This window comes from Actinia tenebrosa, unplaced genomic scaffold (genome assembly GCF_029948245.1).
Source record: "Actinia tenebrosa isolate PJP-AT-01 unplaced genomic scaffold, QUT_ActTen_1.0 PGA_scaffold13__45_contigs__length_12533684, whole genome shotgun sequence".
In the NCBI taxonomy this organism is placed as follows: domain Eukaryota; kingdom Metazoa; phylum Cnidaria; class Anthozoa; order Actiniaria; family Actiniidae; genus Actinia; species Actinia tenebrosa.
Window position 1 is genome coordinate 11,031,272 of NW_028292573.1, and position 24,577 is coordinate 11,055,848.

Genomic DNA, 24,577 nt, shown 5'->3' on the forward strand with positions numbered 1-24,577 from the left:
GAAACTACATCAGAAAAATTCAAGTACAGTATATTTAAACATGTTTTTATTCAATTTTGACTTAAGATAGAGATTTTGTACGTGAACAATATATATTTATCTGAACTCAGCTTTGCACCATTTCATTAGCTTTGTGTCAATTACAGAGATAATTTATGCATCCCACATGATGATATTCTGCAACAAGTCAATATGCTCCAAAACCAAAATATGTGTCGAAAATAACAATCAAAACTTCATTGACTTTAGAAGTAGATATTTTCTAGGCTATATATTGTCTTGACTCGGCTTTGCAACATTTTATTGGAGATATATAATTTATCCATCCCACATGAATTTCCGCTTAAGTTAATAAATAGGCTTTTATGAATATTTTTATTTAAAAATATGCCTGAAACAAAAAGCTAACATTACTTTCCAAAATAGATTTTTACACGTTTTTATCGTCCACGTGAGAACGATTCTATCATTTTTTCCATAAGAATTTTTTATTTGTTTGTCATCAGTATCTTTTATCAGACTGGTGGAAGAGGTTGAATTCTGCGTTGTCCAAGCCAGTCTGTCCACGTTGAAAAAGAAATGTCCATAATCCTTGTCATTAAAAACTATAGGAATGAAAATTGAAAATACAAAAAAGTAAAGCTGTTGCAGTTACGTAATGGGTTGAGAAAGGCCGTGAAGGGACTTTACTTGCATTTTCCCAAATTTTGACTTTTGTCGTGCTGTATTAAATCACTTTAATTTAAGGCCCCGTCCACACGTATCCGGAAATTTTTGTATCCGCAAAAAATAATTTGCGGATACGAAAATGTTTGCGTCCACACGCAGCGTATTCGAATCGTTTTCACCGTCCACACGTATCCGTTTTCGTAAAATTTGCGGATACGGATACAAAAATTTGCGGACACGTGTGGACGCAACCCGTATCCGCAAAAAATAATTTCCGGATACCAAAATTTCCGGATACGTGTGGACGGGGCCTAAGTGTCTAGTCGTTCTAGCGCTTTCGCACTACCACTACATTCAATGTACTATGCACACAACGCTCAACTCACATGTTGATTTTAAAACCCTCGTAGCTTAGGAGAGAACAACACATCGAACAAACTCAATTCACATGTGGCTACCGCAGGGCTTGTACCAGCGACCCGACCTGTTGGACTAACAGCCGTTAAAGACGACGCGTTAGCAGCGAACGCCACCCATGCTAATTATGCGCCACCCTGTATTACAAATTCTGAGGTTAAGGAAAAAATGGATCGAGTTTAGATTGCAATACATTGTGGGACAGCATGTTTTAGGGGCCGCATTTTCAATACGACGCAGTCTATTTTGTCGTATAAAACAGTCCCACAATGTGCTGCAATGCCAACTCTACCCAGGTTTTTCCTCGATCTTGGAATGGCTAATTGATGCGTCTATTGTTACACAATGTCCGCTATAACAAGCTAGAAAAATTGTGCATAGAATAAAATGAGATGAATGGGTCTATGAGTAAATATACTAACTCACATGTACTGCTTCTTGCATCTCAAGAGAACATAAGTCGTACATTGGGATCGACTGCATTATCAAGCATAGCTTAGCCTGAATGAATGAATGAATGGAAAAATGAAAGAAAGAATGGATAAGTGTGCTGATCGTTAGGTTGGAATAGTCCCCTTCACAGTTCCCTGCGCCATCTTGAAAGGTAGCCGTGCCTTTGCATCGAAGCGAGACGAACGGTGAGCTTGCAATGATAGAGACATGTTCAAGGCGTTAAAAAGATGTCTCTATCATTGCAAGTTCAACGTTCGTCTCGCTTCGATGCAAAGGCACGGCTACCTTTCAAGATGGCGCAGGGAACTGTGAAGGGGACTATTACAATACAGCCAGTAGCATATATATACCTCAGCGGCTATATGTAAAATATCTTACGTTGTTTAGAGAATACCTTTACTAAACGAGCAGTCGGTTGTAATTATAATTAAAGACAGTTTTTTCCCCAGCTTATAATAATGTCATAAGAGTAACAAACTATAGTAATATTGTTGCTTTCCAAGCTGTTATAGATCTTTTCTGAATTCCATAAACAGGTGCAGTCGATAAACATCTAGTTTGTGTACAAACAACATCATCAAATATCATGGTAAGCAAAAGATGTTTGTACCGAAGCACAAACACCACAAACAATGAGCCGTGTCCGCCACACAAGAAAAGGCTATTACAACCACGAGTGCACAACATTTCCCCCCCCCCCCCCCCAGTTGTTGCAAAGGCTAGAGAGCGTTTCTAATAGCTAGTACATTAAAGCAATTGTGTCACTCACATACCTTAACATAGGCAACAGTCTGAATTTGATCAACAGCAAATCGATGAAGCTGACCCAAGGATTGTATAACGACTGGCTCATCTTGCACACCTAATATTTCTGCTCTTTCATGGAGCTCGTCAAACCTAGAAATGGATAGGACAAAATAATGCCGCTATTAATCTAGCCAATCAGGAAGGAGGGAAGTGTTGTATATTCGTCGGTATTTCAACCTTCCTTCCATCATGCACTGAGTGTTGAATCTACGCATTCGTATTTTCTACGGTCGTGGGATAAAATAATTCACTATAGTATTTCTAAATAACCGTGTTTCAACGCGCGCTCTGATTGGTCGAAATACCAATTTTACCGATTTTAGGGGACACATTTCCAAGGGGACACATTTCCACATTTCCATTTTTTCTCTCAAATGGGCCAGTCACAGCGCGCGTTAGATTCATATCGTGTTGAGTATTTTTTAACTATAGTTCAGCATACCATTTAGCAGGTCGTACATGGTCATTCTCGTACTCCTTGTGAACTTCCATACCAGCCTGGCGCATTGCCTTGAGATTCAATTCATATATTTTTGCAGGCTGGATCGCTTTTAGTCTTTGAGTGAATATGGTTCTTTCCTGTCTATTGGTATAGAAAATCACACAGACAAAAAAAACACACACACACAAAAAAAAACACTACATGAGTAAGTCAAAACCGGAGAATTCAACAGAGGTGGAGGGATACTTACTCGCCTAGCTGTTGGAGTTTTTCTACCACTTTTTCAGCTGTTTTCAAGCGGATTTGGGTGTAATCCTGTCCTATGATATCATTCATCTTGGAAAATCGTCTGTTCATGACATAAAATACCTTAATTATGAAGGTCAGTATAATAATAATGCGCTATAATATCAGGGGCGTATCCAGGGCGTGTCACAGGGTGCCCGTGACCCCCCCCCCCCTTTCAAAGCCAAAAAAATCTATGATACGTGTTGGTGATTAATTAACATATATTTTATTGTTTCGTTCTACAGAACACTTTTTGTTTCAATTATAGCCGTGTACGTTGTTCTGTTCCCCTCTATCGACCATGATTCTTTTTCGTCAAAACAATAGATTGCTATGATTTCATATTGACGTCATATGACGTCATAGTTACAATTTGGTATGTAAGGACCCCCCTTCCCCAAATTACAAATCCTGGATACGCCCCTGAATATGGTATGCGCAGGGCATTGCCTCGCTTCCCATGATCACTTCTGCGTCCTCAGGTTTGATGATCTCAGCATCACATGTGAGTAGATCTTAACCTTAGCTTTCCTTCTTGATCTAAAGGTTTTTCACCGGGCTCTCCGGTTTTCCTCTATACACAAAACATGAGGCTAAATTCCAATTTGATCTGTGATTTAGCCGTGCCCTGAATTATAAACAAGACAAGACAAGACAAGACAAGACAAGACAACGTATTTTATTGGCTCCGTATAAACATATTTACATTGGATTAATTGCTGCCAATAAAAATATATAATAATTCCATAAACTAATATATATTGTACTAATATATATACTATATATACTAATATATATTGTACTAATGCTTATAGATCAGCATCCGCATCCGACAAAATTTGAAGATATTTTAAAGTATTTTGAAGGTAATAATCGAAATGATCCGTACCTTTTCTTTTCGGGCCTTTTCTTGGGAACTGGTCGATGGTGAACCTTTATAGATTTTGCTTCTTTTGCACCTTAAAAATATTCAGCAAACAGAGCCGTCAAGGCAAGACAACGAATACAGTTTTTACTTTGTTCTTTATATGCACCTACCAATGTTAAGCGCGAATATGTGGGGGGGGGAGGATTTGGTTGTGTTGTGAGAGAGAAAATTAATGTTTCTACAGACTAAGCTAGACATCAGTTTTCTAATTACTATTTCTTATCGTATGAAAACAAGATAAAGAACGATTAATTAGTTATTGAAAATATCGATATAAGTTTTCAGTAAGGCTGCCAGCACGCACGAGTTTAGATGATGGTATGCTTTGAATTTACAAGTAAACTACTTAGCTCCTCCCATTAGCATGTACACCTATGGTTACACCCTAAATACTCTTTACCCCTTTGCTTAGTTATTTTGGCACTATTCTTTTAAATCTTATGATATATATATCCCTCGTAGACCTTTCTATACATTTACCATATATTCATAAATTATCTTTAGTTTAAGCTATGTTTAGTTCTATGATTTTCACTCGTATTACTCTTAAATAAGATATCACGCTTAGGAATTTACTATTTCCATTAGCCAATCAAGGCACAGCGATAATATCATATTGATTGTAGAATGACACCTGTCATGAAGTTGTTATAAATAGAGCTCATATAATTAGTTTTAGTCAGAGTGAAGAGAAAGTAGAATAAAGATCCCGTAGCTCGTACCGAGAGCGGTCCATCCCATAACAGTTGACCCCACCCATAGTCGGGATTTTGATTTTTGGTAATGTTGAATTAAATTGACTGTTGTCCCAAGGGTGTGGGTTTTGACTTATTTTTTAGTAAACATGTCAAATCTCCACCCCCTGTGTCTCCTCCCCTTGGGCTTAACGTTGATAAGTGCATGAATGTCAAGAAGTATTCTAATATTTGATCTAAACGTACTTTTTTCGTTTGAGGCAACTTGCTGCCATAGCGGTAGTTGTTCAACTGGTTGGGTGTTGGGAGTATTTTGCGGCAAGTTGTGGTGCGGTCCAGGTTTTCTAAAGAAAGGGAGTTAATAAACAAATGTGTGAAACAATGTATAATGCATGCATGCAAGCAAGCACGTCTCTGTACATGTATTACAAAGAGTAGAGAGAGCATCGTAGGCGCCACGAAGTGGTGACAAACAAACAAACGAGTAAATGAATGAATGAATGAATGGATGGATGGATGAATAAATTAATGGATGGTTAAATGAATGAATTAATGGATAAATGAATGAATGAATGAATGAATGATGGATGGAAGGATGGACGGACGGACGGACGGACGGACGGACGGACGGACGGACGGACGGACGGACGGATGGATGGACGGATGGATGGATGGATGGTTGTCAGAAAGGATGGAAGGAAGGATGGCCTACATTGCAGGCGTTCCTGTTTAAGGGTCTGACGTGCAGGATTGAGGCGTTGAAAAAAAATGGATGGATGGATAGATGGGAGGAAGGAACGAAGGAACAAAGGAAAGGAGAAATGATTAAATGAATGAATGGAGAGATGGAAAAGGAAACTAGTGAATAAATAGTAAAACATTCAAGTAGAAAAATGAAAATATAAACATGAAAAGTATGGGGAACAATGAATGAACAATGGATACATGACCTATAGATAACAAGTGCAAGTAAAGAAAAGAGAAATAAATCAGAGATCCATGACAGATAGCAGATGATGCCCAAACATACATGACAAAAGAATTGCTTACGAAGTGAATGAATAATACAAAAAATAAAAAAGTCGAAGAAGAATTAACAAACGAAAGTGAATGATAGGATAATAAATAAACACCGGAAGAGTAATGATGCATTGGTGCTTATAAAATGAATGATAGGACAATAAATGAAAAATTGAATGGAACAATGAGATAAATACAATGAAATGAAATGAATAAATGGACAAGAGAATGCGGAAATGAAATGAATAAATGGCCAAGAGAATGCGGATAAAGTGCTTGATGGAATCAGTGATAGAGTGAATGGATGGATGAGATACAATGGCGAACGAAGGAATGAAGTCGAAGTTCTTCCATATTATTTATTTTTAAGCGTGGCATTAGCAGTTCACACTACTTTTCAGGGGAAAAAACATTTAAAATGACGGGCTACCATTGGTTGCACCTCACTTAATCCAGGCGATATGTGATAACATGAGTTGTGCAGGTTTCTGATAGAAAAATATACTGTGCTTTAGTTGTGGTTACTGTTAGGTAATCAAAGTCGAGCGAGACCTAAATTTAAGTGGGAACATTGGAATATTGAAGTTGATATTAAGAATGTTTAGTTGCTAATTTCTTATCTAACATGGAGGATATATGTTTACTGGAAAATGTGCTTGTCAACCAACATGGCGGATATATGATCACGTAACTGAAAACTGAGCAGGTGTTATGCAACGTGCGGAGATAAATGATCATATATCTTACAGCTTTGAAAATGTGTAAGATAATGTGTGTCATCCAACATAGCGGATATGTCATCACGTGAAGTTTAAAAAGAGTCATACAACATGGCAGGTATATAAACACAATAAAGCTGTCAAAACGTATGCATGTTTGATCAAACGTGGTGCGGATATATGTTTAATAAAGAGGCCTGTTATTCTATGTTGTCTATTTTTTTTGCCCTTTCAAATATCAATAGTAGCCCGTCACTTTAAGCTGCCTACAGCTCAACTTACTTGAACCTGAAAAGGTTCCGTACTGCGTGCATAAAACTACTGCGTCCTGGTGTATTCCTGTTGGAAGGTTCTGGAGGTGGAGGACCAGACTGCTGTGTTGGTGATCTCCCTTCTACCAACTCACTCCAAGTCATTTCGCCCATTTTGGGGCCTCCATCCTTTACTCTAGATTTTGAAATAACTTAACATCTTAGCTATCTTTGTCACTTAGGAGATCATTATGTACGCAGCTAGACTGTTCTTTCAGGGTTTCTTACTTTACATTAAAACTTGTAAAAGTCTAAAAACAAGTGTGATTTTTAGTTTTCTCCTGTACTTGGATTTCCCCCCAGAAAATTGCTATGAAAGGATTTTAGATTTCTCTTCTTTTTCCGATGATGTAAACGTACTAAAACAAGAAAAATGGGCTCCTTCTAGAAACTTATTACAAGATAGGAAGACTTAAGAAAGAAAGAAAGAAAGAAAGAAAGAAAGAAAGAAAGAAAAAAGAAAACAAAAGGGATAAATATTATAAAATGAAATCGTTAATTGACGTTTATCTTCCAAAAAAAATGTACGATTTGTTCGTTGATTAACTCGACGCCCAAGCGTCCCACCTCGTTTCTTAGCAACGACCTAAATATTTAACAAAAATTGGTTTTAATCGATGCTTGTTTTAAAAATGTATAAATATCATTATTTTCCCACCTACCTTGTGCCAAATTTTCGCTGAAAAATGTTGGCCGATCCCGCAGACGAGCTTTCTCCCCCACCCACAACTCGAGATAAAGACGAGCCAGATTCATTCCAGTACATGTGGGGGGACCCCATGGGAAAACTTGGCTCGGTACGCGGGTATTCTATTGCGTTAACGGAAGCACGATGATCTGTGTTTCGAGATCTAGAAGGAGGGTTGGATGTTTGTTGACGGATATTGCGGATGATGTGACCACGATGATCTACTGGAATACTTGCGAGGAGGGTTTTAAGGAAATCCTTTGATAGGGGGGTCTAAGGACGGAATCACAAATCAAAGATCAAAAGACCTTATTCGTGGTGTGACAGTTTTCCCAATTCAGCGTGACAAACCTCCAGGGGATTCATTTTCTTTTGTTTTTACTCTTCGAAAAATGCGTGAGTATCTCAAAGGATACGAAAGGAATAACGATGATATCCCGACGAGTTTCAAAACAATACCTCTTCATTCCCCCAGAGATTTGTCACGCTGAATTGGGAAAACATTGTCACACCACGAATAAAGTCTATACGAAGTCTCAATTCTTACCTTCGCTATGAAATCAGAGGGAGACAGATGCATTGAATGCGGCATAGGAGAGGGAGGTGGGGGTGGGTTTCGAAATGCAATATTTTGTCACTCGAAACAATAGACTTTGGAAGAACCCACCATATTTGTAAGTATTTGAGAGAGGGGTGTGGTGGGGCAGCGGACAAAGCACATTGAAATATTTAAAAAATGGGCATCCTGAGCCAGGGGGTATAAAAATGAAACGCAACAGCCAAAACCTTACTCTCCCCTCTTTATCTGCCAATTCATGGTCAATAACGGCATTCCTTTCTCACTGTCAATTGTTTAGTGCTCTGGAAAGACTTTCCTTCCTTACCTTAGTTCTGAGATCCTTGGTACGAAGGTTGTATAAATAACACAGTAAAGTATTCAAGCATTTTAGTTTTGCAGTTAGGGTTCTCGTGCTTCGATCGTGTATCTCCCTATGTGAGGGCAAAACAGAAAGAGACATAGACGATAAAACTATATATATGTAATAGATCAACCTGTGTGGTATAATCAATCTGAGTGGTATAAGCATACGCAAAGCATTGCAGAACGGTTCCCAGTCAATCTAGTCTCCCCCACAGCCGCTTTCAGTGTCGTCACGCAACGCTTTCGTTGTGTAATAACAATAGGAGGCATGGCATTCGATACAAGACAAAAATTTTGAAAACCTTTTAGAAACATTCTAGAAGTTTATCACGCCATGCAACAAATAACTGGCGTTAGCGCGCTCACTTTATTCGTAAATCATGCACGCACTGTGATGAAGGCTGTTGAAAGAACAGGCAATACGTCAAGACTCAAAGATTCTTAAAATTGATAGAAACGATAGGAGTGATAGACACAAAAGCAAATTTAAATTAAGGCAGAAGGAAAAGGGAAGTGTAAGAAATTTAAAAAACCGAACTTTAAAAGAGTTGGGATAAACAGAATGATAGAAAATTCAAAACTAAATAAAAGTAAAAGTGAAAGATAACGACAACAAGAAAAAGTGAAAACTGAATGGCAAAGACAGGAAAAAAACCAAAGTTTAAAGAGAAAGGATGCTATGTGTATAGAGGTACAAAGAGAAACGGAGAGAAAACAGTAACAGTATATTGAAACCATAGTACTAGAAAACCTCAACAAAACTACATGGCAAATAGCAGGGAAACTACCTTTGGTTCATGATATCCACATGGGCGTCTTCAGAAGGTAAGCCATCCACGGTTTCATCCCCTTCGGCCTGGCTGTCTGATCGATCACCTACCCTCATTTTTGTCAGCATTTGTTGAAGTAGTTTAGGAGATATACAAGGGTCGCGGCGATCCTTATCTTCCTTCATTAACGTCATTGCCTAAAACATCGAGAGATGAGTACTTTATAAACTAAGTATCTGTGTGTACACGGTAAATGTCGTATTCATGCATGCTGTTGACCATGGTGCTTGATGGTTCATAAGAAAGTCCTGAACATCTCCTCTTAGTCTAAATACATGGTAAGGGAGCTAGGTGGGGCTGAGAGGGGCACAGAAAAAAGGTAAAGGTTCATTTATTTTGCTTCGAAACTGCAGGCAGTGGTGGCCCAATTCTGCGTAGCGTAAGTGTTGCTTATAACAACAAGGCGTAGCGAGGTCTCGATCATGGGGGGGGTGCAATGTACCATTTTCCCGCCAAATCCCCAAGAATCCCACATGAATTAATTACATTTTGGTTCCGAAAGTAAAGTTTGGGAGGGGGGAGGGGAGAGGAGGGATGCAAGTGCTTACGATAGTTTTATAATAGGTATTTAAAGATAAAGAATGCTTTACAGAGCAGAGAGAAGTCAAAACAGTGGATATCCCGAGGATCGAACCTCTAGCTCCAAAGGCCGTGCACTGAACAACTGAGCTACGTCTTTATTTCAGTCACTGATTAAATAGCATTAACAGAAGTAGAGCGCAGATAACTTACCTTTACTGCAGCTTCCTCCCTTATGCACTCAAAGTAAGGTTTGCCAGCTCTGACTGCAGCTTTTCGTTGCCTGTGCAGTCGAAGATTGTTTCTGATTTCCTCTAAACCACCATTACAACGAAAAGAGGGTGATTTGACTCCTTCTTTTCTCTGTTGACCAGTACAAAATCCGTGAGTTTTTTTTGTTGTTGTTCATGATGTTGCTGTTGTTTTTGTTATTGATAAAGATGATGGTGCTTTTCTATTGATAGTGATACTTGTTCCCTTGATGATGTATGATCATTAGACTGTTACTGACTCAATTAAATTTAGATTTAGGTGGTAATGTTGCTCGTTGTTGTTGATAGTGCTGCTGTTGTTGTTTATACTGTTGCAGTGATTGTAAAATTGCTGCCTTTTATTGTCATTGTTGTGGCTGTCATTGTTGTTGCTGTCATTGTTGTTGCTACCTTTGCTGCTGTTGCTTTAAAATTTTTGTTGCTGCTGTTGTCATAGTTGTTTCTGTTGCTGCTGTTGTTGTTGCTGCTGTTATTTCTTGTTGTTCTCATTGTTTTTTGCGATGCTGCTTAAAGTGTTGTATTTTTTAGTGGCTATTGTGGTATCTCCAAATGATTGCTTGTTTAGAAATCGATATTCATAATATTAAATCTTATTTTCTATTACTAAAGCTACTGAACAAGTTCCTTACCTTGGATATTGGAACCTTAGGCCCCACCTTGTCTTGTACGCCGGGCTTATCTTCAAAACGAATGGTTATCTCCTTTCTCTTAGATTTCCTTTCCTTTACGACAAAAACAAAAACATTTAACTGCCCGCAAGCTTTTTCACCTTATTTAAAACTGAAAAAGTAAAAAACTAAAATGAGATTTTGAGTTTCGTTGCACGTACTCCTACCTTGTCGGTTTTTTTCCAAATCGTCAAATCTGGCTCCTCTCGTTTAGTCAAATGATCAAGAGATTCTTCAACAAGTTCTTTCAAATCTAATCCAACTTTACCAACAGTTTGATAAGGAATGTGTGCTGGAGTATAAAAACCACATGATTTTTGTCTAAGGTGTCTGTGGTACTTGGTTTTCCAGTGTTCATCGTCTCTTTCGGGTTTGTAGTGACGAGAAGTTCGGATTTGCACTTTGTTTTTCTTGTGGATGTCTTGATTTATCGGCTTGAAATTCAGTCGTAGATTCTTAACGATTTCCGAGGGTAGCTGCTGTTGTTGATGGACGACTCCAGCAACTTCAGAAAGCTTCATTTTTGGAAAATAAAAGTCAGTAAGTTGAGAAAAGCTCACATGAAAGACACAAAAAGACAACGGAAGATTTTAATTACTTACAGTTGCCATAGTGACACTTGCCGTCACTTTGTTGCGCGGGCGTTCTGCCTCGTTCCCAGGTCGAAGTTCGTATTTGCAATGCATCCTGGGATACTTTGGATCATTAAATTATTACAGGAAATCACTGCACCCACACATAAATTCCTACATGAAATTAGCCAAATATGAGCTGATCTTCCCACAAATGTCCAAAAGGTAAGTTTTTAAATCGTTTTATTTATTTAACTTTTTTTTCATGAATTTCAACTTCTGTGATAGCAGAAGATGTAGAAATTGTAAAGAGTTTTTAGAATAAAGACATCTTCCTCTCTCTCCCCACAAAACCTGGAACTTGTGAGAATGACTTTTAAATTTTAATACCATTTAATAAGCAAAGGCATTACTTGAACAGAAGATACAAATACCTTGAAATCCATGGAACTTCACTGGAAAACATGAATGATCTACACAAAATTGACTACCACGCACTGAGCAACAAACTACTTGAAACTGGGGTATTTAATTTAGTTAAGTTATGTTTATGAAGATTACTATGATTATGATTATCAAAATTCTCCAGAATAACCATCACACTACTTGGCAAAAAAAACCCCTGAAAAACAAGATTATTTTAATAACTCTGACATTATAATATGACTTAACTTGAATTTTTGATTTTGAAATACCATTTCCTGAGGAATTCAAGGGTAAATAGCTCAATTACTAGCTGTCAATATCTTATAGAAATAAAATAATCACAATCAATAGGAATCACAGAAAGAAACAATTAATTATTTATTTTTGTTTTAGTTAATTTAAATTTTAGCATCAAATTAAAACTAATATCAAGGCATTCTGCCTGCCTCACCCCGTCCCCCCAAGTTAAACCTCTGCTCCAATTCATACAAACTATAGGACTCTATACCTTGGGCATAATGTGTTCCCTTTTCAAATCATGTTTCATTCTCTAGAGTATCATTTCTTTATTTAATGGTTGCATATATATACTAACCATCTCTCATGCTTGTAAATTGCACAATACGCAATCTGTCATTCACAACTCAATGTAAAGCACCTTTGATTATATTCAAATAGAAAAGGCGCTATATAAATTCATAAATCATCATCATCATCATCATATGAGAATACATAATTATGATATGGATATTAATCAAACGAAGAATCTCATTCTTCATTCTCAACAGAATAACATTATGCTCAAGGTAAAGATGTCTGTTTATACATATAATCCTAGAAAAATTCACTGATGCTTAATTAGAGTGGTTTTTGTTTTTTCTTTTCCTGATCCAGTCTGGCTTGCTCCAATTCTGATGGCTTGTTGACCATCCAAGCTAAATAAGTATTCCAAAATATAGCAACAATTTGAACAAAGCCCACCCTGTGTTCTAGAGGAACAAAAGTAAAATTCACTATCTGAGCTGCTGGCCAAAGCTTATAATTAGCAATCAATGTTTCAACATATCGTTCTTTGAGAGTTTCTTTACACTGGCTAAATGTTTTCCCTGACAGCATTTCAGAGACACAGTAGAAGAAGCCAATGCAAACAGGTGCAAATAGTGCTTGATCCAGAAGCATTTTCTTTAGGCCATCAAGTTTGGGTCTCGAGCTAGCAACTACCACTTTGTCGAGCGTCAGATACCATGCCCTAAGTATTGGCCCTAAACATAAGCCAACTACCCCCATTCTTACTGTCCTTGTAACATCATGTTTGGTTCCTTTCTTTTCGATTAGTTGTTGTGTGATGACGTCTCCAGTTGCTACTAAAGTACCTGAAATAGACAGGGTAAAATATGATTATATGCCCTATAGATATACACTCTGTTACAGAAATGTTAGTGTATACATATAACAGGGACAGTAAGGTTTTTTTTGTGTGAAACATGATCAAGGGTCTTTATTTTCTGTGATGCAGGATTGTGAAAAATAAAAGATTGTGAGATCATGAATAGCATGCTATTTGTCATAACAGGTGAAAACCCATATAATTTTCGTAGAAAATACTTTACATGTTTGCAATATTATTTTTCAAGCTAAAGTATCATTCTGTTATTGCCTTCATTACATTAAGGTGTATGTAGCAACAAGTGATTTTTAATTAAGATGAGCCTTTGGTAAAGAAGCATGCAAATCATAATAACCACCTCATACATCACAGAAAAATAATATAATGGAGGTTCTTATATAGCAGATTTATACAACGTCTCAATGTGCTTCATATCTATGACAAGTGGAGGACTTTACGGGCTGCATATTAAGGCGCTGTTAGCGGCCGTGCAGCTTAATACAATCATGAGTGATTTGTAAGTACATTAGTGTTATGCCTCCAGACAGGGATAGGCTGTTGAACCGGGAGACAATCCCCTACTGATCGCTCCTACTAATCACCTCTCATGACTAAAATCTGACCAACTGAAATTTACGTGGTAAATCTCAAATACATAACATGCTAACAACTCGCACAATTTTTCACAATTACATAATATACTACTATACATGAAATAATCACAAATTAATCATTTTTCAAAATTAATTAATTAAAAAATTTTTTTTTTACGAGGCAAAATTTAGTTTAGAGGAACAGTAGAGATCCTAGGGTGCATCTCCTCCCCTTCCCTCCCCACACCTTTTTAACAATATCCACTTGTTTTCAATCCTCAGCCCCTCACCTTTAGTCTTATGCATAAACATAACAAACAAACATTTTTATTTGGCACTCCTTGAATTAATATACAATGAAAATTTATTAAATAATAATGTATAAATAGATGGGCGCCAGCCATTTAGAAATAGCAGAGCTAGTCGAGCTAAATGGCTGGGTCAAACGGGAATATTTACTAGTCAATTATTCTATTTTTAAATATCATCCCACCACACATCTTTTTATGGGAGACGACAGTGTCCCCAATCTGACAAGTTGCCGTAAAGTCATCAATAGGGGAAAGTGAAATCATTGGTAAAAAATACCTAATGTTTTAAGTCAAATATTCCCAGCCAAACTATAGTAAATTATAAAGGGCTTCTCCATTTACCTACGGTCAATGTTTGTGTTTTCCAGGGATGTGATATGAGTATCCTCTGATACAACCTCCATGCTCTCACCGCCATATTGGTTTTTGAGTCGAAATAGTGGAAATTTGGGCTTCCTGTAATATAAATTAATCGAGGAAACCTGGTACCTAAAGGAAATTCAATTTTCAGAAAATAACCTACTCAAAGAAAAGAAAAGAAAAAAACGAAAAAGAAAAATGTTTAAAACAACATAAAAGATTTTTTGCATGTAGTAGGGTTTTTACAGATTTATATATTCTTTCATTTCGAGCTCAAGAAAGCTTCCCTTCCCTCCCCCTCCCCCCTCAAGTACTAACAGAATTAGCCGAACACCACTTATTGTCCTTTTGTTTATTTATAATGTTTCTCGAGATAAAAAATTATTGCATAAATTAGCACCCTAAACCTCTCGTGGATTTTTCGGCACCAATTTCTAGGAAACCAGTCAAGACACGTCATTTTCCATATAAGCTTTATTCTGATTGGATGATTGGACTGTGTTTTAGTTTCGCTTTGTCGATGAGATTCCTATTTCGAGTCATTTGGGACCAATGTCGACAACATTCACATGCAGTCGACACTAAAATGGCCCCTTCCATTAATCTACGTAAATCGAAAGTAAGCTAAATGTATCACTCATTAGAGGCAATATTCATGGAATTGTGGTGCTATGTCCGTTCGTGAAAAGTAAAGATTTTTGTACTTTTTTGAAGGTCGAACTTCACGTACATCTAGACGGGGCTTTACGGTTAACAACGATCATTGAGCTTGCAAGGTTTGTGAATCGTTTGCTTGTGTTTTGGATAATTTATACCAGACTCTTTAAAAATTGTACGTATTATCGTATCCTCTTTCTTTTGACGAGCTTCTATGACTGATTTACCCATACCACAACGTATATCTAGACACCTAGACCAGATCACAGGGATGGTTCGCTTCCTCTTTCACTTTCGTTTTTGAATTTGTGCTGGAACAGGCATAGAATAGCCCTCATTTATTTTTCATATTAAGTACCGCCTTGATTGACAGATTCGTTGATTCCAAAGGGATTTCCTTTATCATATTGTATTACTCATAGGGGAAGAGGCGAGGCCGGGAAGTCTCCTTCTTGGAAGAAACTTGTTCGGACTCATAAAACTCCATATATTGATATTTGATATCTTTAGCATCGATTTTGTCTTGTACAGGCATGTACTTTATTATTAACAGGAGACTTTAGTACTGGGTCGTTTCAATATAATGAACATTCTGATTTTATTTCTAATGTTTTGATTTATTTGTGGGTCGTTTCATCTTCAAGTTGGCAACAAAAGAATTTAAAATTTACTTTGTAATATTATTAATTTAACAGAAACAGGAAGAGCGCTAGCTACAACATATGAAAAGTTAAGGGACATCCCACTCACTACTATAACTTCCCAAATAACTTCCTAAGCAAATTTGTATTTTCAATTCTTTTAATTTGGAAAAGGATTGAATGAGAGAGAGAGGAGGAGAGGAGAGAGATGGAGGGGAGAGGTGAGATACTATTTTAAAATAATAAATTGTCACGTTAAATCATTTAGTTACATATAATTGCCACATGGTAATCTATTAAATCTTATGATGTTTGGCCTTGAATCCTGTCTTCAGAATAACCTATGAAATTCTTTGGGATTGATTGAACTCAAATACAGAGCAAAGTTTATGATATGTTTATCTTGCAAGAAAAACACATTTCGTGATATACACTTTAATTTATTATTTTTCCTGTTTTCTCCTAACACAGTAATCAACATGCGAGTAAAGATTGAAGCAATTACATGGAGCAATTTTGCTGCAACTTGTCTTGCAAGAGGATTAGGACACACGTTGCATTATGGAGCATTGCAGCGTGTATTCTTTTGCACAATTTGAAAAAATGTTGTGACACAAGTTGCAGCTATTACTGCTAAAAGTATAATTTGTTTCTAACTTTTGGCAACAATTGCACCTCCATTGCACCATCTTAACACTCTTGCAACTTGTATTGCAAAGCTGTTGCAAGACAAGCTACAGAGAAAATTGGTCCATGTAATCGCCTAGCTCTTAATATATGGTAGTGTATGTGAAAATGGACCAAAAAAAGACCAGTATTCATACTAAATTAAATTTTGTTTGCCCCCACATGCTTTAAAGGATTGTTATTATTATAATTAGTTATTTTACGATTTAGGGGAATCATTCTCTGTACATCCACTAACACTAGTTTATGACTGAAGATATAACTAGCTAAAAACTAGTGTGAGCTGAGTCGGTGTTTCTAATGAAACAATAATGATAAAAAGGTAAATTATACACCGTGAAAAGATTTATAATTTACCTTTTTATCATTAACTAGTTTATGACTATTTATGACTAATACCAGACCTAAGATTGTTAAATAAATCTACCTTTTTTCAGGGTTTATGGTAAAGATATAAAGTGAGGTACAAATTCATGTTTCAGGGGAATAAAACAGTCAAATCACGTTTCACACAATAATAAAGAATGATTCCATGTTTCACAAAAAATAAAAATAGTCAAATCAAGTTTCAAAAAATAATGTTTTACAATCCTGTATTCTATTTATTTAAATTAGGGACATTGCTTTTAATGATTTTTTCTTCTTTTGTAGAGAAAAGGGTATAAGTTTACCAGCTTATACTCCAACAGAACTAAAAAAACATGTGAGCATTCATTTGAAAAAAAGATCTAAACCAACTCTGGAAAAATTTTTGAATTGTTTCAAAATATTTATCCCAATCATCAAGTAAGTATGATAATTACTCAGGGAGGGAAGGGTGGATTACAAACTAGGACAAATGCCATCTTTAGACATATACACATGTATCTAAAATATAGGAAATTTGTTCCTACATACTCAAGTACTAGTTTCAAGTTGTCTGTTGCTCAGGGTTAGCCTAAGCCTTGTGCAGAATGTTCATGTGTTCCATTAAATGTCAGTGGAATTTCAAAATTTTTGTATTGTTGAAGTTGTGCTTTCTTTACTTTACCATTGGTATTTGTGAATATTTAGACTGATACGAGGTTTAAACCCTGAGTAAAGGATCAAGGAACACAGCAATAATTTGGAACTCAAAAAATGTCTAATAAGAGGTGATTTTTCATAAGCCTCCTATTTTATTAAAAACTAAGGCCCACTTAATATAGGTTCCATATTGCATTGGACACTAGTGTAGTTTCCTATGCTCTTCTCTATTTAGATCAAAGTATCTAAAGTGGGAAACTCATATTTCTTAATTTTTAATTTTGCAGGGGAGATGAAAGAGCCATTGAAAGAATTGCATATGAATTCTGTGAGGACCAAGCAAATTGTGGGGTGTTCTACTTTGAAACCAGATATTGTCCTCACTTACTTGCCTCCTGTGGGTTTGATGGGATAAAAGAGACTAGGGAATTGAATGTCACACCTTCTAAAGTTGTTGCTGCAGTTAATAGAGGGTTGCGGCAAGGACAAGTGGACTTTAATATCATTGCAAAGTCTATTTTGTGCTGTATGAGGCATAAACCAGGTAGGAGAAATTTAAAAATGCGTGAAAACTTACAGTCAAACCACCTGAAGAGTGAACACGTAGACCTCATTAATGACTTTATTTTTGGATTCTTGATTTCATTATTCGATCTGAACATTCATCATTGAAACAAAGACTTCAATATTTGAAAAATAAAGAATAGTTTGAAAATTTGATTAACTTAATGGCTCATAGGCTCTTGTTTATAGCGGAAACAGAAGGTAAGTCATTAATATTACATATTCCTTTCACAAAGAGTTACTCTTGCATTTCAGCTGCATATATGCTTGGCTTTTGTACATCCTAGGCTTTGAAGACTTCATTTCAATAATGAATGAAATCGAAGAACGAAATCAAGAATCCAAAAATAAAGTCACTAATGACCTCTACCCTTTAGGTGGTTTGACTGTAAATATCAAAAATAGATTCAGAGCTATAGTGTCTTTGTAGACTAATGCTAGATATTTGGTATAAAGTATTCATTCCAATCAGTATAAGCATTGAGATTGACTTGTCATTGTAAATAACCTTACAGATCAGCCTCACACATAATTCTTGTAAACTGGAATGCTTTCCTTCCTTCCTTTTTTTCAACATTCATTTGTTTGTTTGTTTACTTATTTATATATTTATTTGCTTTGCCATACTAAAAACATTAGGAGTTACAAGCTAGGTATGGCAAGGAAACTGCAACAGTGTTAGCCACTTACTGCAGACCCAAGTATAAGACATTTACCCTATGACTTGATGCATGCAAGTAAATCACTGGTAGTAAAACAAGTTATGGAATGAGTGCAAAATGCATTGCATGCATGGGCCCTGGTATTCCTAATGGTTTTGTTAAAACTTATAATAATTTTCTATTTTTAATTTGATCTTAGAATGGTCATTTGATATTTTGAAGTTGTGTAATGAATACCGAGATGCAGGTGTCGTTGGAATAGACTTGGCAGGAGATGAATCACAAGGAGAAGTCCCTGCAGTAAAAGATCATGTCATGGCTTTTGAAGTGAGTAAATAGAAATAGAAACAATGGGGAAAAGGGAACAAAATGGGAAAAGAAAAGGGAATTAAAAGGTTGAGATATCAAGGGAAGAAATGAAAAGGGACACTGATTTGAATGAAAGAAACGTTTGGGTATTGGGAGAAAGAAGAAAAGTAATGAAAAATGAAAGGAAGAAAGGTTTGAAAAAAATTATAGAAAGAAAAGGAATTAAGAAAAAGAGAAAGTCTATAAAATAATTGGAGAGTAAATCAGAGAAGGAAGAGAAAATTGAAAATGAAAGGGGAAATGTTGGGATGAAAGAGATAGAGAGAATGTTTTCCTTCTGTTTGGCAGTTGTGCATAAGAAGACACACGAATATAGATACAACTTAAACAAAGAATTTTATTCTCAAGAGAATGACACATGGTCTGAAATGGGACAACATTATTTTCAAATGAAATAGGTTTTATTCTCAAGAGAATGACATATGGTCTGAAATGGAAAGACATTACATCCAACCCAAAGTGGTATATGGCTTACATTGCAAAACCTTTATACTTTTTGCTATGATAATTAAATTCTATCTTATCTGCTTTTTCCCCCAGGAAGCAAGACGTTTAGGTATCCACAGAACAGTTCACGCGGGTGAGGCTGGACCAGCAGCAAGTGTACGAGAGGTAATATACGCTTTTGTATCATGTTTTTATTTATTTATGAAAAGAATTAAACCCTATTATTCTTTCGTTCCTCCTATCATTTAAAAAATTCATTGTTTATTCATTCATTATTTTATTTGTTTCAATCTTTCCCATTATTCTTTTTTATTTGTTCATTCATTCATTCCATTTCATCCATCTATTCATCCATCCATCCATCCCTCCCTCCCTCCCTCCCTCCCTCCCTCCCTCCCTCCCTCCGTCCATTCATCCATTCATGCATTCATTAATAAAGACATTCATTTCTTCTTTTCGTCTTATTCATTCCTCCAACTCTTCAGAAACAACAAAGCATGTACACGAGAACTGTCTTAGAGTTTTGCAGACTGAGATGACATTCAATCAGTTTTTCTGCTTACAGAGTCTATATTTCTTGCTGCAAGCAGGTCAACGAAGCCTCTACGATCAGACCCAAACCCAAGATAGCTAAAGCCTATATATTTAAGCAATTTTTTTCCCTTGATCAGGCCTTGGATCAGCTTCATGCTGAAAGAATCGGACACGGTTATCACATACTTGAAGACCCTGTGCTATACGATCAAGTGATCAAAAGGGGGATACACTTAGAGGTAATAGAGACGTAGATGCAATCATTAGCATTTCTTCCACAACATCAGTAGCTCAGCTAAAGAAAAATTGTTTAACTTTAGCCACCTTGAGGGAGCCTCCAAATATCACGCGTGACGCGGAATTGTAAGCTTGGAAGCCGTCATGATAAAAAAGGGTTTTGGTGGACGTCAATCACAGTGTTTCCATGACATGTCGGAAAACACAAAGTTTTCAAGGGCACGTGGCTATGGAAACGCCTTGATTGACGTCAACTAAACCTACTTCCACGCGTGCTATTGAAAAAAGAAATAAAATAGGGAATTTAAAACCAAACGTATAAGAAAGATCTTGCACGTCAGGTGATTCCAGCGAAAGACAGGAAGAATAGAAACGGTTGCGCCTGTGCAAGAATTCATGAGATTTTGTTCACGTGATCGTGCAAAACTATAGTTGCGATTGGCTTCTTTCTAATGTACCAATAGGAAATCCTCTAATATATTTGATGTTTTTTCCACAGGTTTGTCCCACATCGAGCCTGCTTACTGGGGCAGTCAAGCCTTGCTTCGCTAAGCATCCAGTGCGAAAGTAAGAAAAAAATTTTTTAAAGTTCTGTCTCACATTTTTTCAGTTCTGTCACATAGGGACGTGGATTGCATATCAGCTCTTTTTCAAACATGCTTCCATTTTACGCGTCGAGAGAAAGCTTCAAGACATACTGCGCAACACTGCACCAAATGCCCGGGGCTATGGGGGTAAGGGCTACGGTTGGGGGGGGGGGGGGTGGGATCTACTAGGGGAGAGGGGTGAGAAACGCCTTCGTTTTTCAAGGAATTTGGAACCCACAGCATAGCTAGCCCAAACCCTGGAATATGACTGCTGGCAGAATTACTGGCTTTAAACTAATTATTATTTTCCTTTAGGTTTGCAGAAGACGGTATCAACTATTCTATTAACTCAGACGATCCGCTAGTCTGTGACACAAATGAACAAAATGAATATAGAGTGGCGTACAACGAGATTGGACTCAACGCAGCGGAACTGACTAGAGCGGTAAGATACGCGGGCAGGTAAATTTTTCGTAAGAACAATGTTTAAAACTCTTTTATCTTCTTTATCTTGAAACAGACGTTCAACGCTGCTGAAGCAGCCTTTATTCCCAAGAATGAAAAACGCGAGCTGATTGAATATTTGAAGGAGGTTCATGGGATACCTGGTGCTAAAAAACTACAGGAGATGGATGAAGACTAGCTGGTTTACTAGCAACTCCCCCATTTATCGATTGTAGAAAAAAACCTCTCCTAATAGACATTAGTTAAGATGACGGTTCTTGGGGCTGGTTGGATGGATGTGTCGTCATGTGACTTCAATGTGGTGATTCTGGTTGGTTAACTATGTCGTCACGTGACTTCAATGTGGTGATTCTGGTTGGTTAGCTTTGTCGTCACGTGACTTCACTTTCTTGGTTTTTGAATGGAATCCAAAAAAACCACATTCCTTATGTGTGATGTGGTAATGATGAAAGTATTCCGATTCCCCTCGATCCAAAACATATTCATTTTATCGATTTTCGTATGTACTATTTTGATTGAGGTCCACTGATTTACGTCTACTGCCTGCCTCGCCAGTGGATGGAGTCTGTGCTAACTCTAATTTATACTGATATTATTTTTATGTGTTACGCGGCAACGAAAAAAATAATACTATAAATGAGAATCGCATGATAAAAGGAAGTTTGAAGCATTACACTCTAGGTATTAATATCATCTTAATATATTTTACATTTCGATGTCTCCAAAAATATTTGAAATACTAAATTCAAAGTTGTTTTTTTTGATATACGAGGAAATATCTTTCTCGTAGGAAAATCAAATTAGCTCAACAAACAGGGGTTAATATGTGAATAGCACTTTTAGTGTCGAAACCAAAATATTATGTATTTTTAAAATGACGAGGTTTGACGTTTTAATTTTTTGTGGGTTTACATCTAAAGTTCTTTTATTTTATCATAAATTAATTTTTAGTTTCCTTTAATGTTTAGTGAAATTGCACTTTGGAATGCTGCCTAAACCATTGCAAGTGTGTTATTTGAGAACATTGAAATGGCTTTTTTAAAATCAAAATGGCTTCCCATGAACATTGCAATGTTGTTGCCTTTTGTGTACAGGAGCGACAAAATCAAATCAGTTTACATTGTCGAAAACATTAAATATACCAAATTATCCATGAATCGATAAGCATGGATTTGTAGGAATACTCATTATTAGTTAAGGCTGCGTTCATGATGTATGGCGGAGGGCCGGGGCAGGTGAAAATTTGAAATGTCCAGAATAATTCTTAACACCCCCCCCCCCCTTAAAGACATGCAAAAAAGTACGATCCCCCCTAAGCAAGGCTTGTAGCTTCTTCCAAAAATTGTGCATCCCCCCCCCATTTTTCTGATAAAATTTTGCCCATCCCCCCCTTTTTCCTACCAAACTTTTCCAGATCCCCCTCAATTTCACATGCCCCCCCCCCCTCCCCTGCCATGCATTATGAACGCAGCCTAAAGATGTTTGAATTTGAGTGTGTCTCTTATTTTACCTAATAGTTCTGTTGAAGGTTTTAAATCGATTCTAACTCATTAACATTTTATTTCACTATATTTGACAATTTAGATCCAAATGTAGATAGCAATTGAAAATATTATTAAATTTTGCTATGTTAATTATTATAATGAAGTGTAGTAATACCGTTTACATTGCTGAGACCGCTTTGAGATACTGTTAGAATGTTTCATCATGCGAGTGGTCCATCAAAAAATGGTCCTACGGAAGCTGTTTGGAGAAAATCTATCGATTTCCATTATTTTTATGCTCAGTTTTTCGCCCAGTTTGCCTCGCAACTACTTGCAATAGATACATGTTCTCAAAACTTAGCCTGCGTCACATCCGGAATTTTCTTTGTAAATACCGTCGGACTTATTCGAAAGAAAAGGCCGGATGGAACGCAGGCTATCAAAACTTTGCAGACAGAATTTTGACCATCTATTTCCAGAATCATGGGATTTAACGTTGACTTTTAAACGAACAGGAGGACAATATTGTGAAAAACCACTTTTAGAAAATTGGTTCTTAAAACGGAACTTGTTGACTCAAAAATAAAATTTCAAATACAGCGTTAAAATTAAAAGCCTTAATGTTAGAGCTACTACATGTGCTAAATTCAGAATTATCGAGTGGTTTTGGCGCCATACGAGCGAGTTAAAACAGTCGCTAAATTCGTCGAAAGAAATAACATGGAAAGAAATAACCGTGGGTACTTTGCTGTCAGCGAGACAACATAACGGGTTGCTTGTCTACGGTCTAGAGGCCGATTAACGGGGTTCGTGCTACACCTCCCGACACAAAATTCAATAACTTTTTAAGGACTTTTCAAGGTCCAAAGTTATGATTATCAAGGATCAATTTTGTTTGTGAATTCCTTCTTAATAGTGCATAGGAACCATACATTATTTTCAGGCTCCATTTCATCGACGTAAAATAATGGAAAATAGCATGTAAGTTAACAACCTTATTCACGTAAGTAATAAATGGATTTTCAACAAAAATTAGGTTACAGTAGATGATCATGATAAATAAGTAACCGTTGCATTTTCACGGAGTATTCCAGGAGTATCCAGCAACATTGATATTTTCAAGGGCTTTTCAAGTGCACTTAAAAATGGGTTTTGAATTCCAGGGCTTTTCAAGGATTTCAAAGAGTAGCACGAACCCTGGATTAACCTCTCCCTTGGGCTACGGCAGAGCCGGCTTCCTGATCAGTCTGTAATTCCTCACGGGATAGCGATGTCGGGGCCGATGACGGGCCGACATCTCCGGCGTAGCCGTGAATGGTTCGCGCGCGGCCATATGAAGCTTCAGCCGTCTGGAAGTATATGGTTTCCGGTTATTTTGAATCAATCACTAAAAGTAATTCCAAAAACCAATCTCTTTAGTAACACATATTGCATGCAAGGAGTGTGGATTGAACGTGGAATGAACCTCGCGAAAAAGCTCCTATAAAAAGCTTTTGATTCAGCTAAATTTAGTAGTATAGGGAATGGGGGTTCTAGCGCAGTGACCACACGAGGATTTTCCGTTTAAAGTCACTAACCCGTGTTTGCGTAGCCCTCATTCCCTATGAGACCCCCAGGATTACCCGTGGGGGTAACAGCGCACTCGAAATATGTTAGTTTACGCCAGGATTACCCGTGAGGGCAACAGCGCACTCGAAATATGTTACTTTACGCCAGGATTACCCGTATAGGGAATGGGGGTTCCAGCGCAATCTCAACACGGGGTAAGACCCGCGTCAAAAATCCACCTACGGACGACCCCCACTCCAAGTGTGGTTGAGGGCAACAGCGCACTTAAATATGTTAGTCTATATATGGAGTGCGAAGAATGTAAGAAGTTCGTTAACGACTTTTGCATAATTTGTCTAAGACCTAAAGTTATCGTACCTAAGCCCAAGGGTT

The 24,577-nt window shown here is 37.1% G+C and overlaps 3 protein-coding genes across 4 annotated transcripts; 1 reads left to right on the forward strand and 2 right to left on the reverse strand.

The window, feature by feature from the left end:
* Positions 1-457: 457 nt before the first annotated feature.
* LOC116293160 (uncharacterized) lies at positions 458-11,169 on the reverse strand. The gene is made up of 14 exons (XM_089028767.1): positions 10,816-11,169; positions 10,610-10,702; positions 9,922-10,071; positions 9,148-9,326; positions 8,322-8,427; positions 7,412-7,710; positions 6,721-6,885; positions 4,946-5,043; positions 3,966-4,035; positions 3,039-3,137; positions 2,789-2,929; positions 2,313-2,436; positions 1,513-1,587; positions 458-605 (listed from the first exon to the last, which is right to left on the reverse strand). The coding sequence occupies exons 1-14, from the start codon at positions 11,167-11,169 to the stop codon at positions 516-518; spliced, it is 2,043 nt and encodes a 680-aa protein (XP_088884893.1). The 3' UTR covers positions 458-515.
* An 831-nt stretch (positions 11,170-12,000) lies between these two features.
* On the reverse strand, positions 12,001-14,362 carry LOC116293153 (mitochondrial inner membrane protein Mpv17). 2 transcript variants are annotated; one of them, XM_031700548.2, is made up of 2 exons: positions 14,284-14,362; positions 12,001-13,019 (listed from the first exon to the last, which is right to left on the reverse strand). In XM_031700548.2, exons 1-2 carry the CDS (start codon positions 14,339-14,341, stop codon positions 12,505-12,507), a joined length of 573 nt encoding a protein of 190 aa, XP_031556408.1. In that variant the 5' UTR covers positions 14,342-14,362; the 3' UTR covers positions 12,001-12,504. The 2 variants fall into 2 exon arrangements, with proteins under 2 accessions (XP_031556408.1, XP_031556407.1); XM_031700547.2 differs by having other exon boundaries at positions 14,280-14,362.
* Positions 14,363-14,759: 397 nt separating this feature from the next.
* On the forward strand, positions 14,760-22,795 carry LOC116293184 (adenosine deaminase). The gene is made up of 10 exons (XM_089029037.1): positions 14,760-14,916; positions 15,012-15,073; positions 16,934-17,068; positions 17,575-17,831; positions 18,713-18,840; positions 19,423-19,494; positions 20,001-20,102; positions 20,600-20,667; positions 21,003-21,132; positions 21,208-22,795. The coding sequence occupies exons 1-10, from the start codon at positions 14,785-14,787 to the stop codon at positions 21,328-21,330; spliced, it is 1,209 nt and encodes a 402-aa protein (XP_088885163.1). The 5' UTR covers positions 14,760-14,784; the 3' UTR covers positions 21,331-22,795.
* Positions 22,796-24,577: the final 1,782 nt, after the last annotated feature.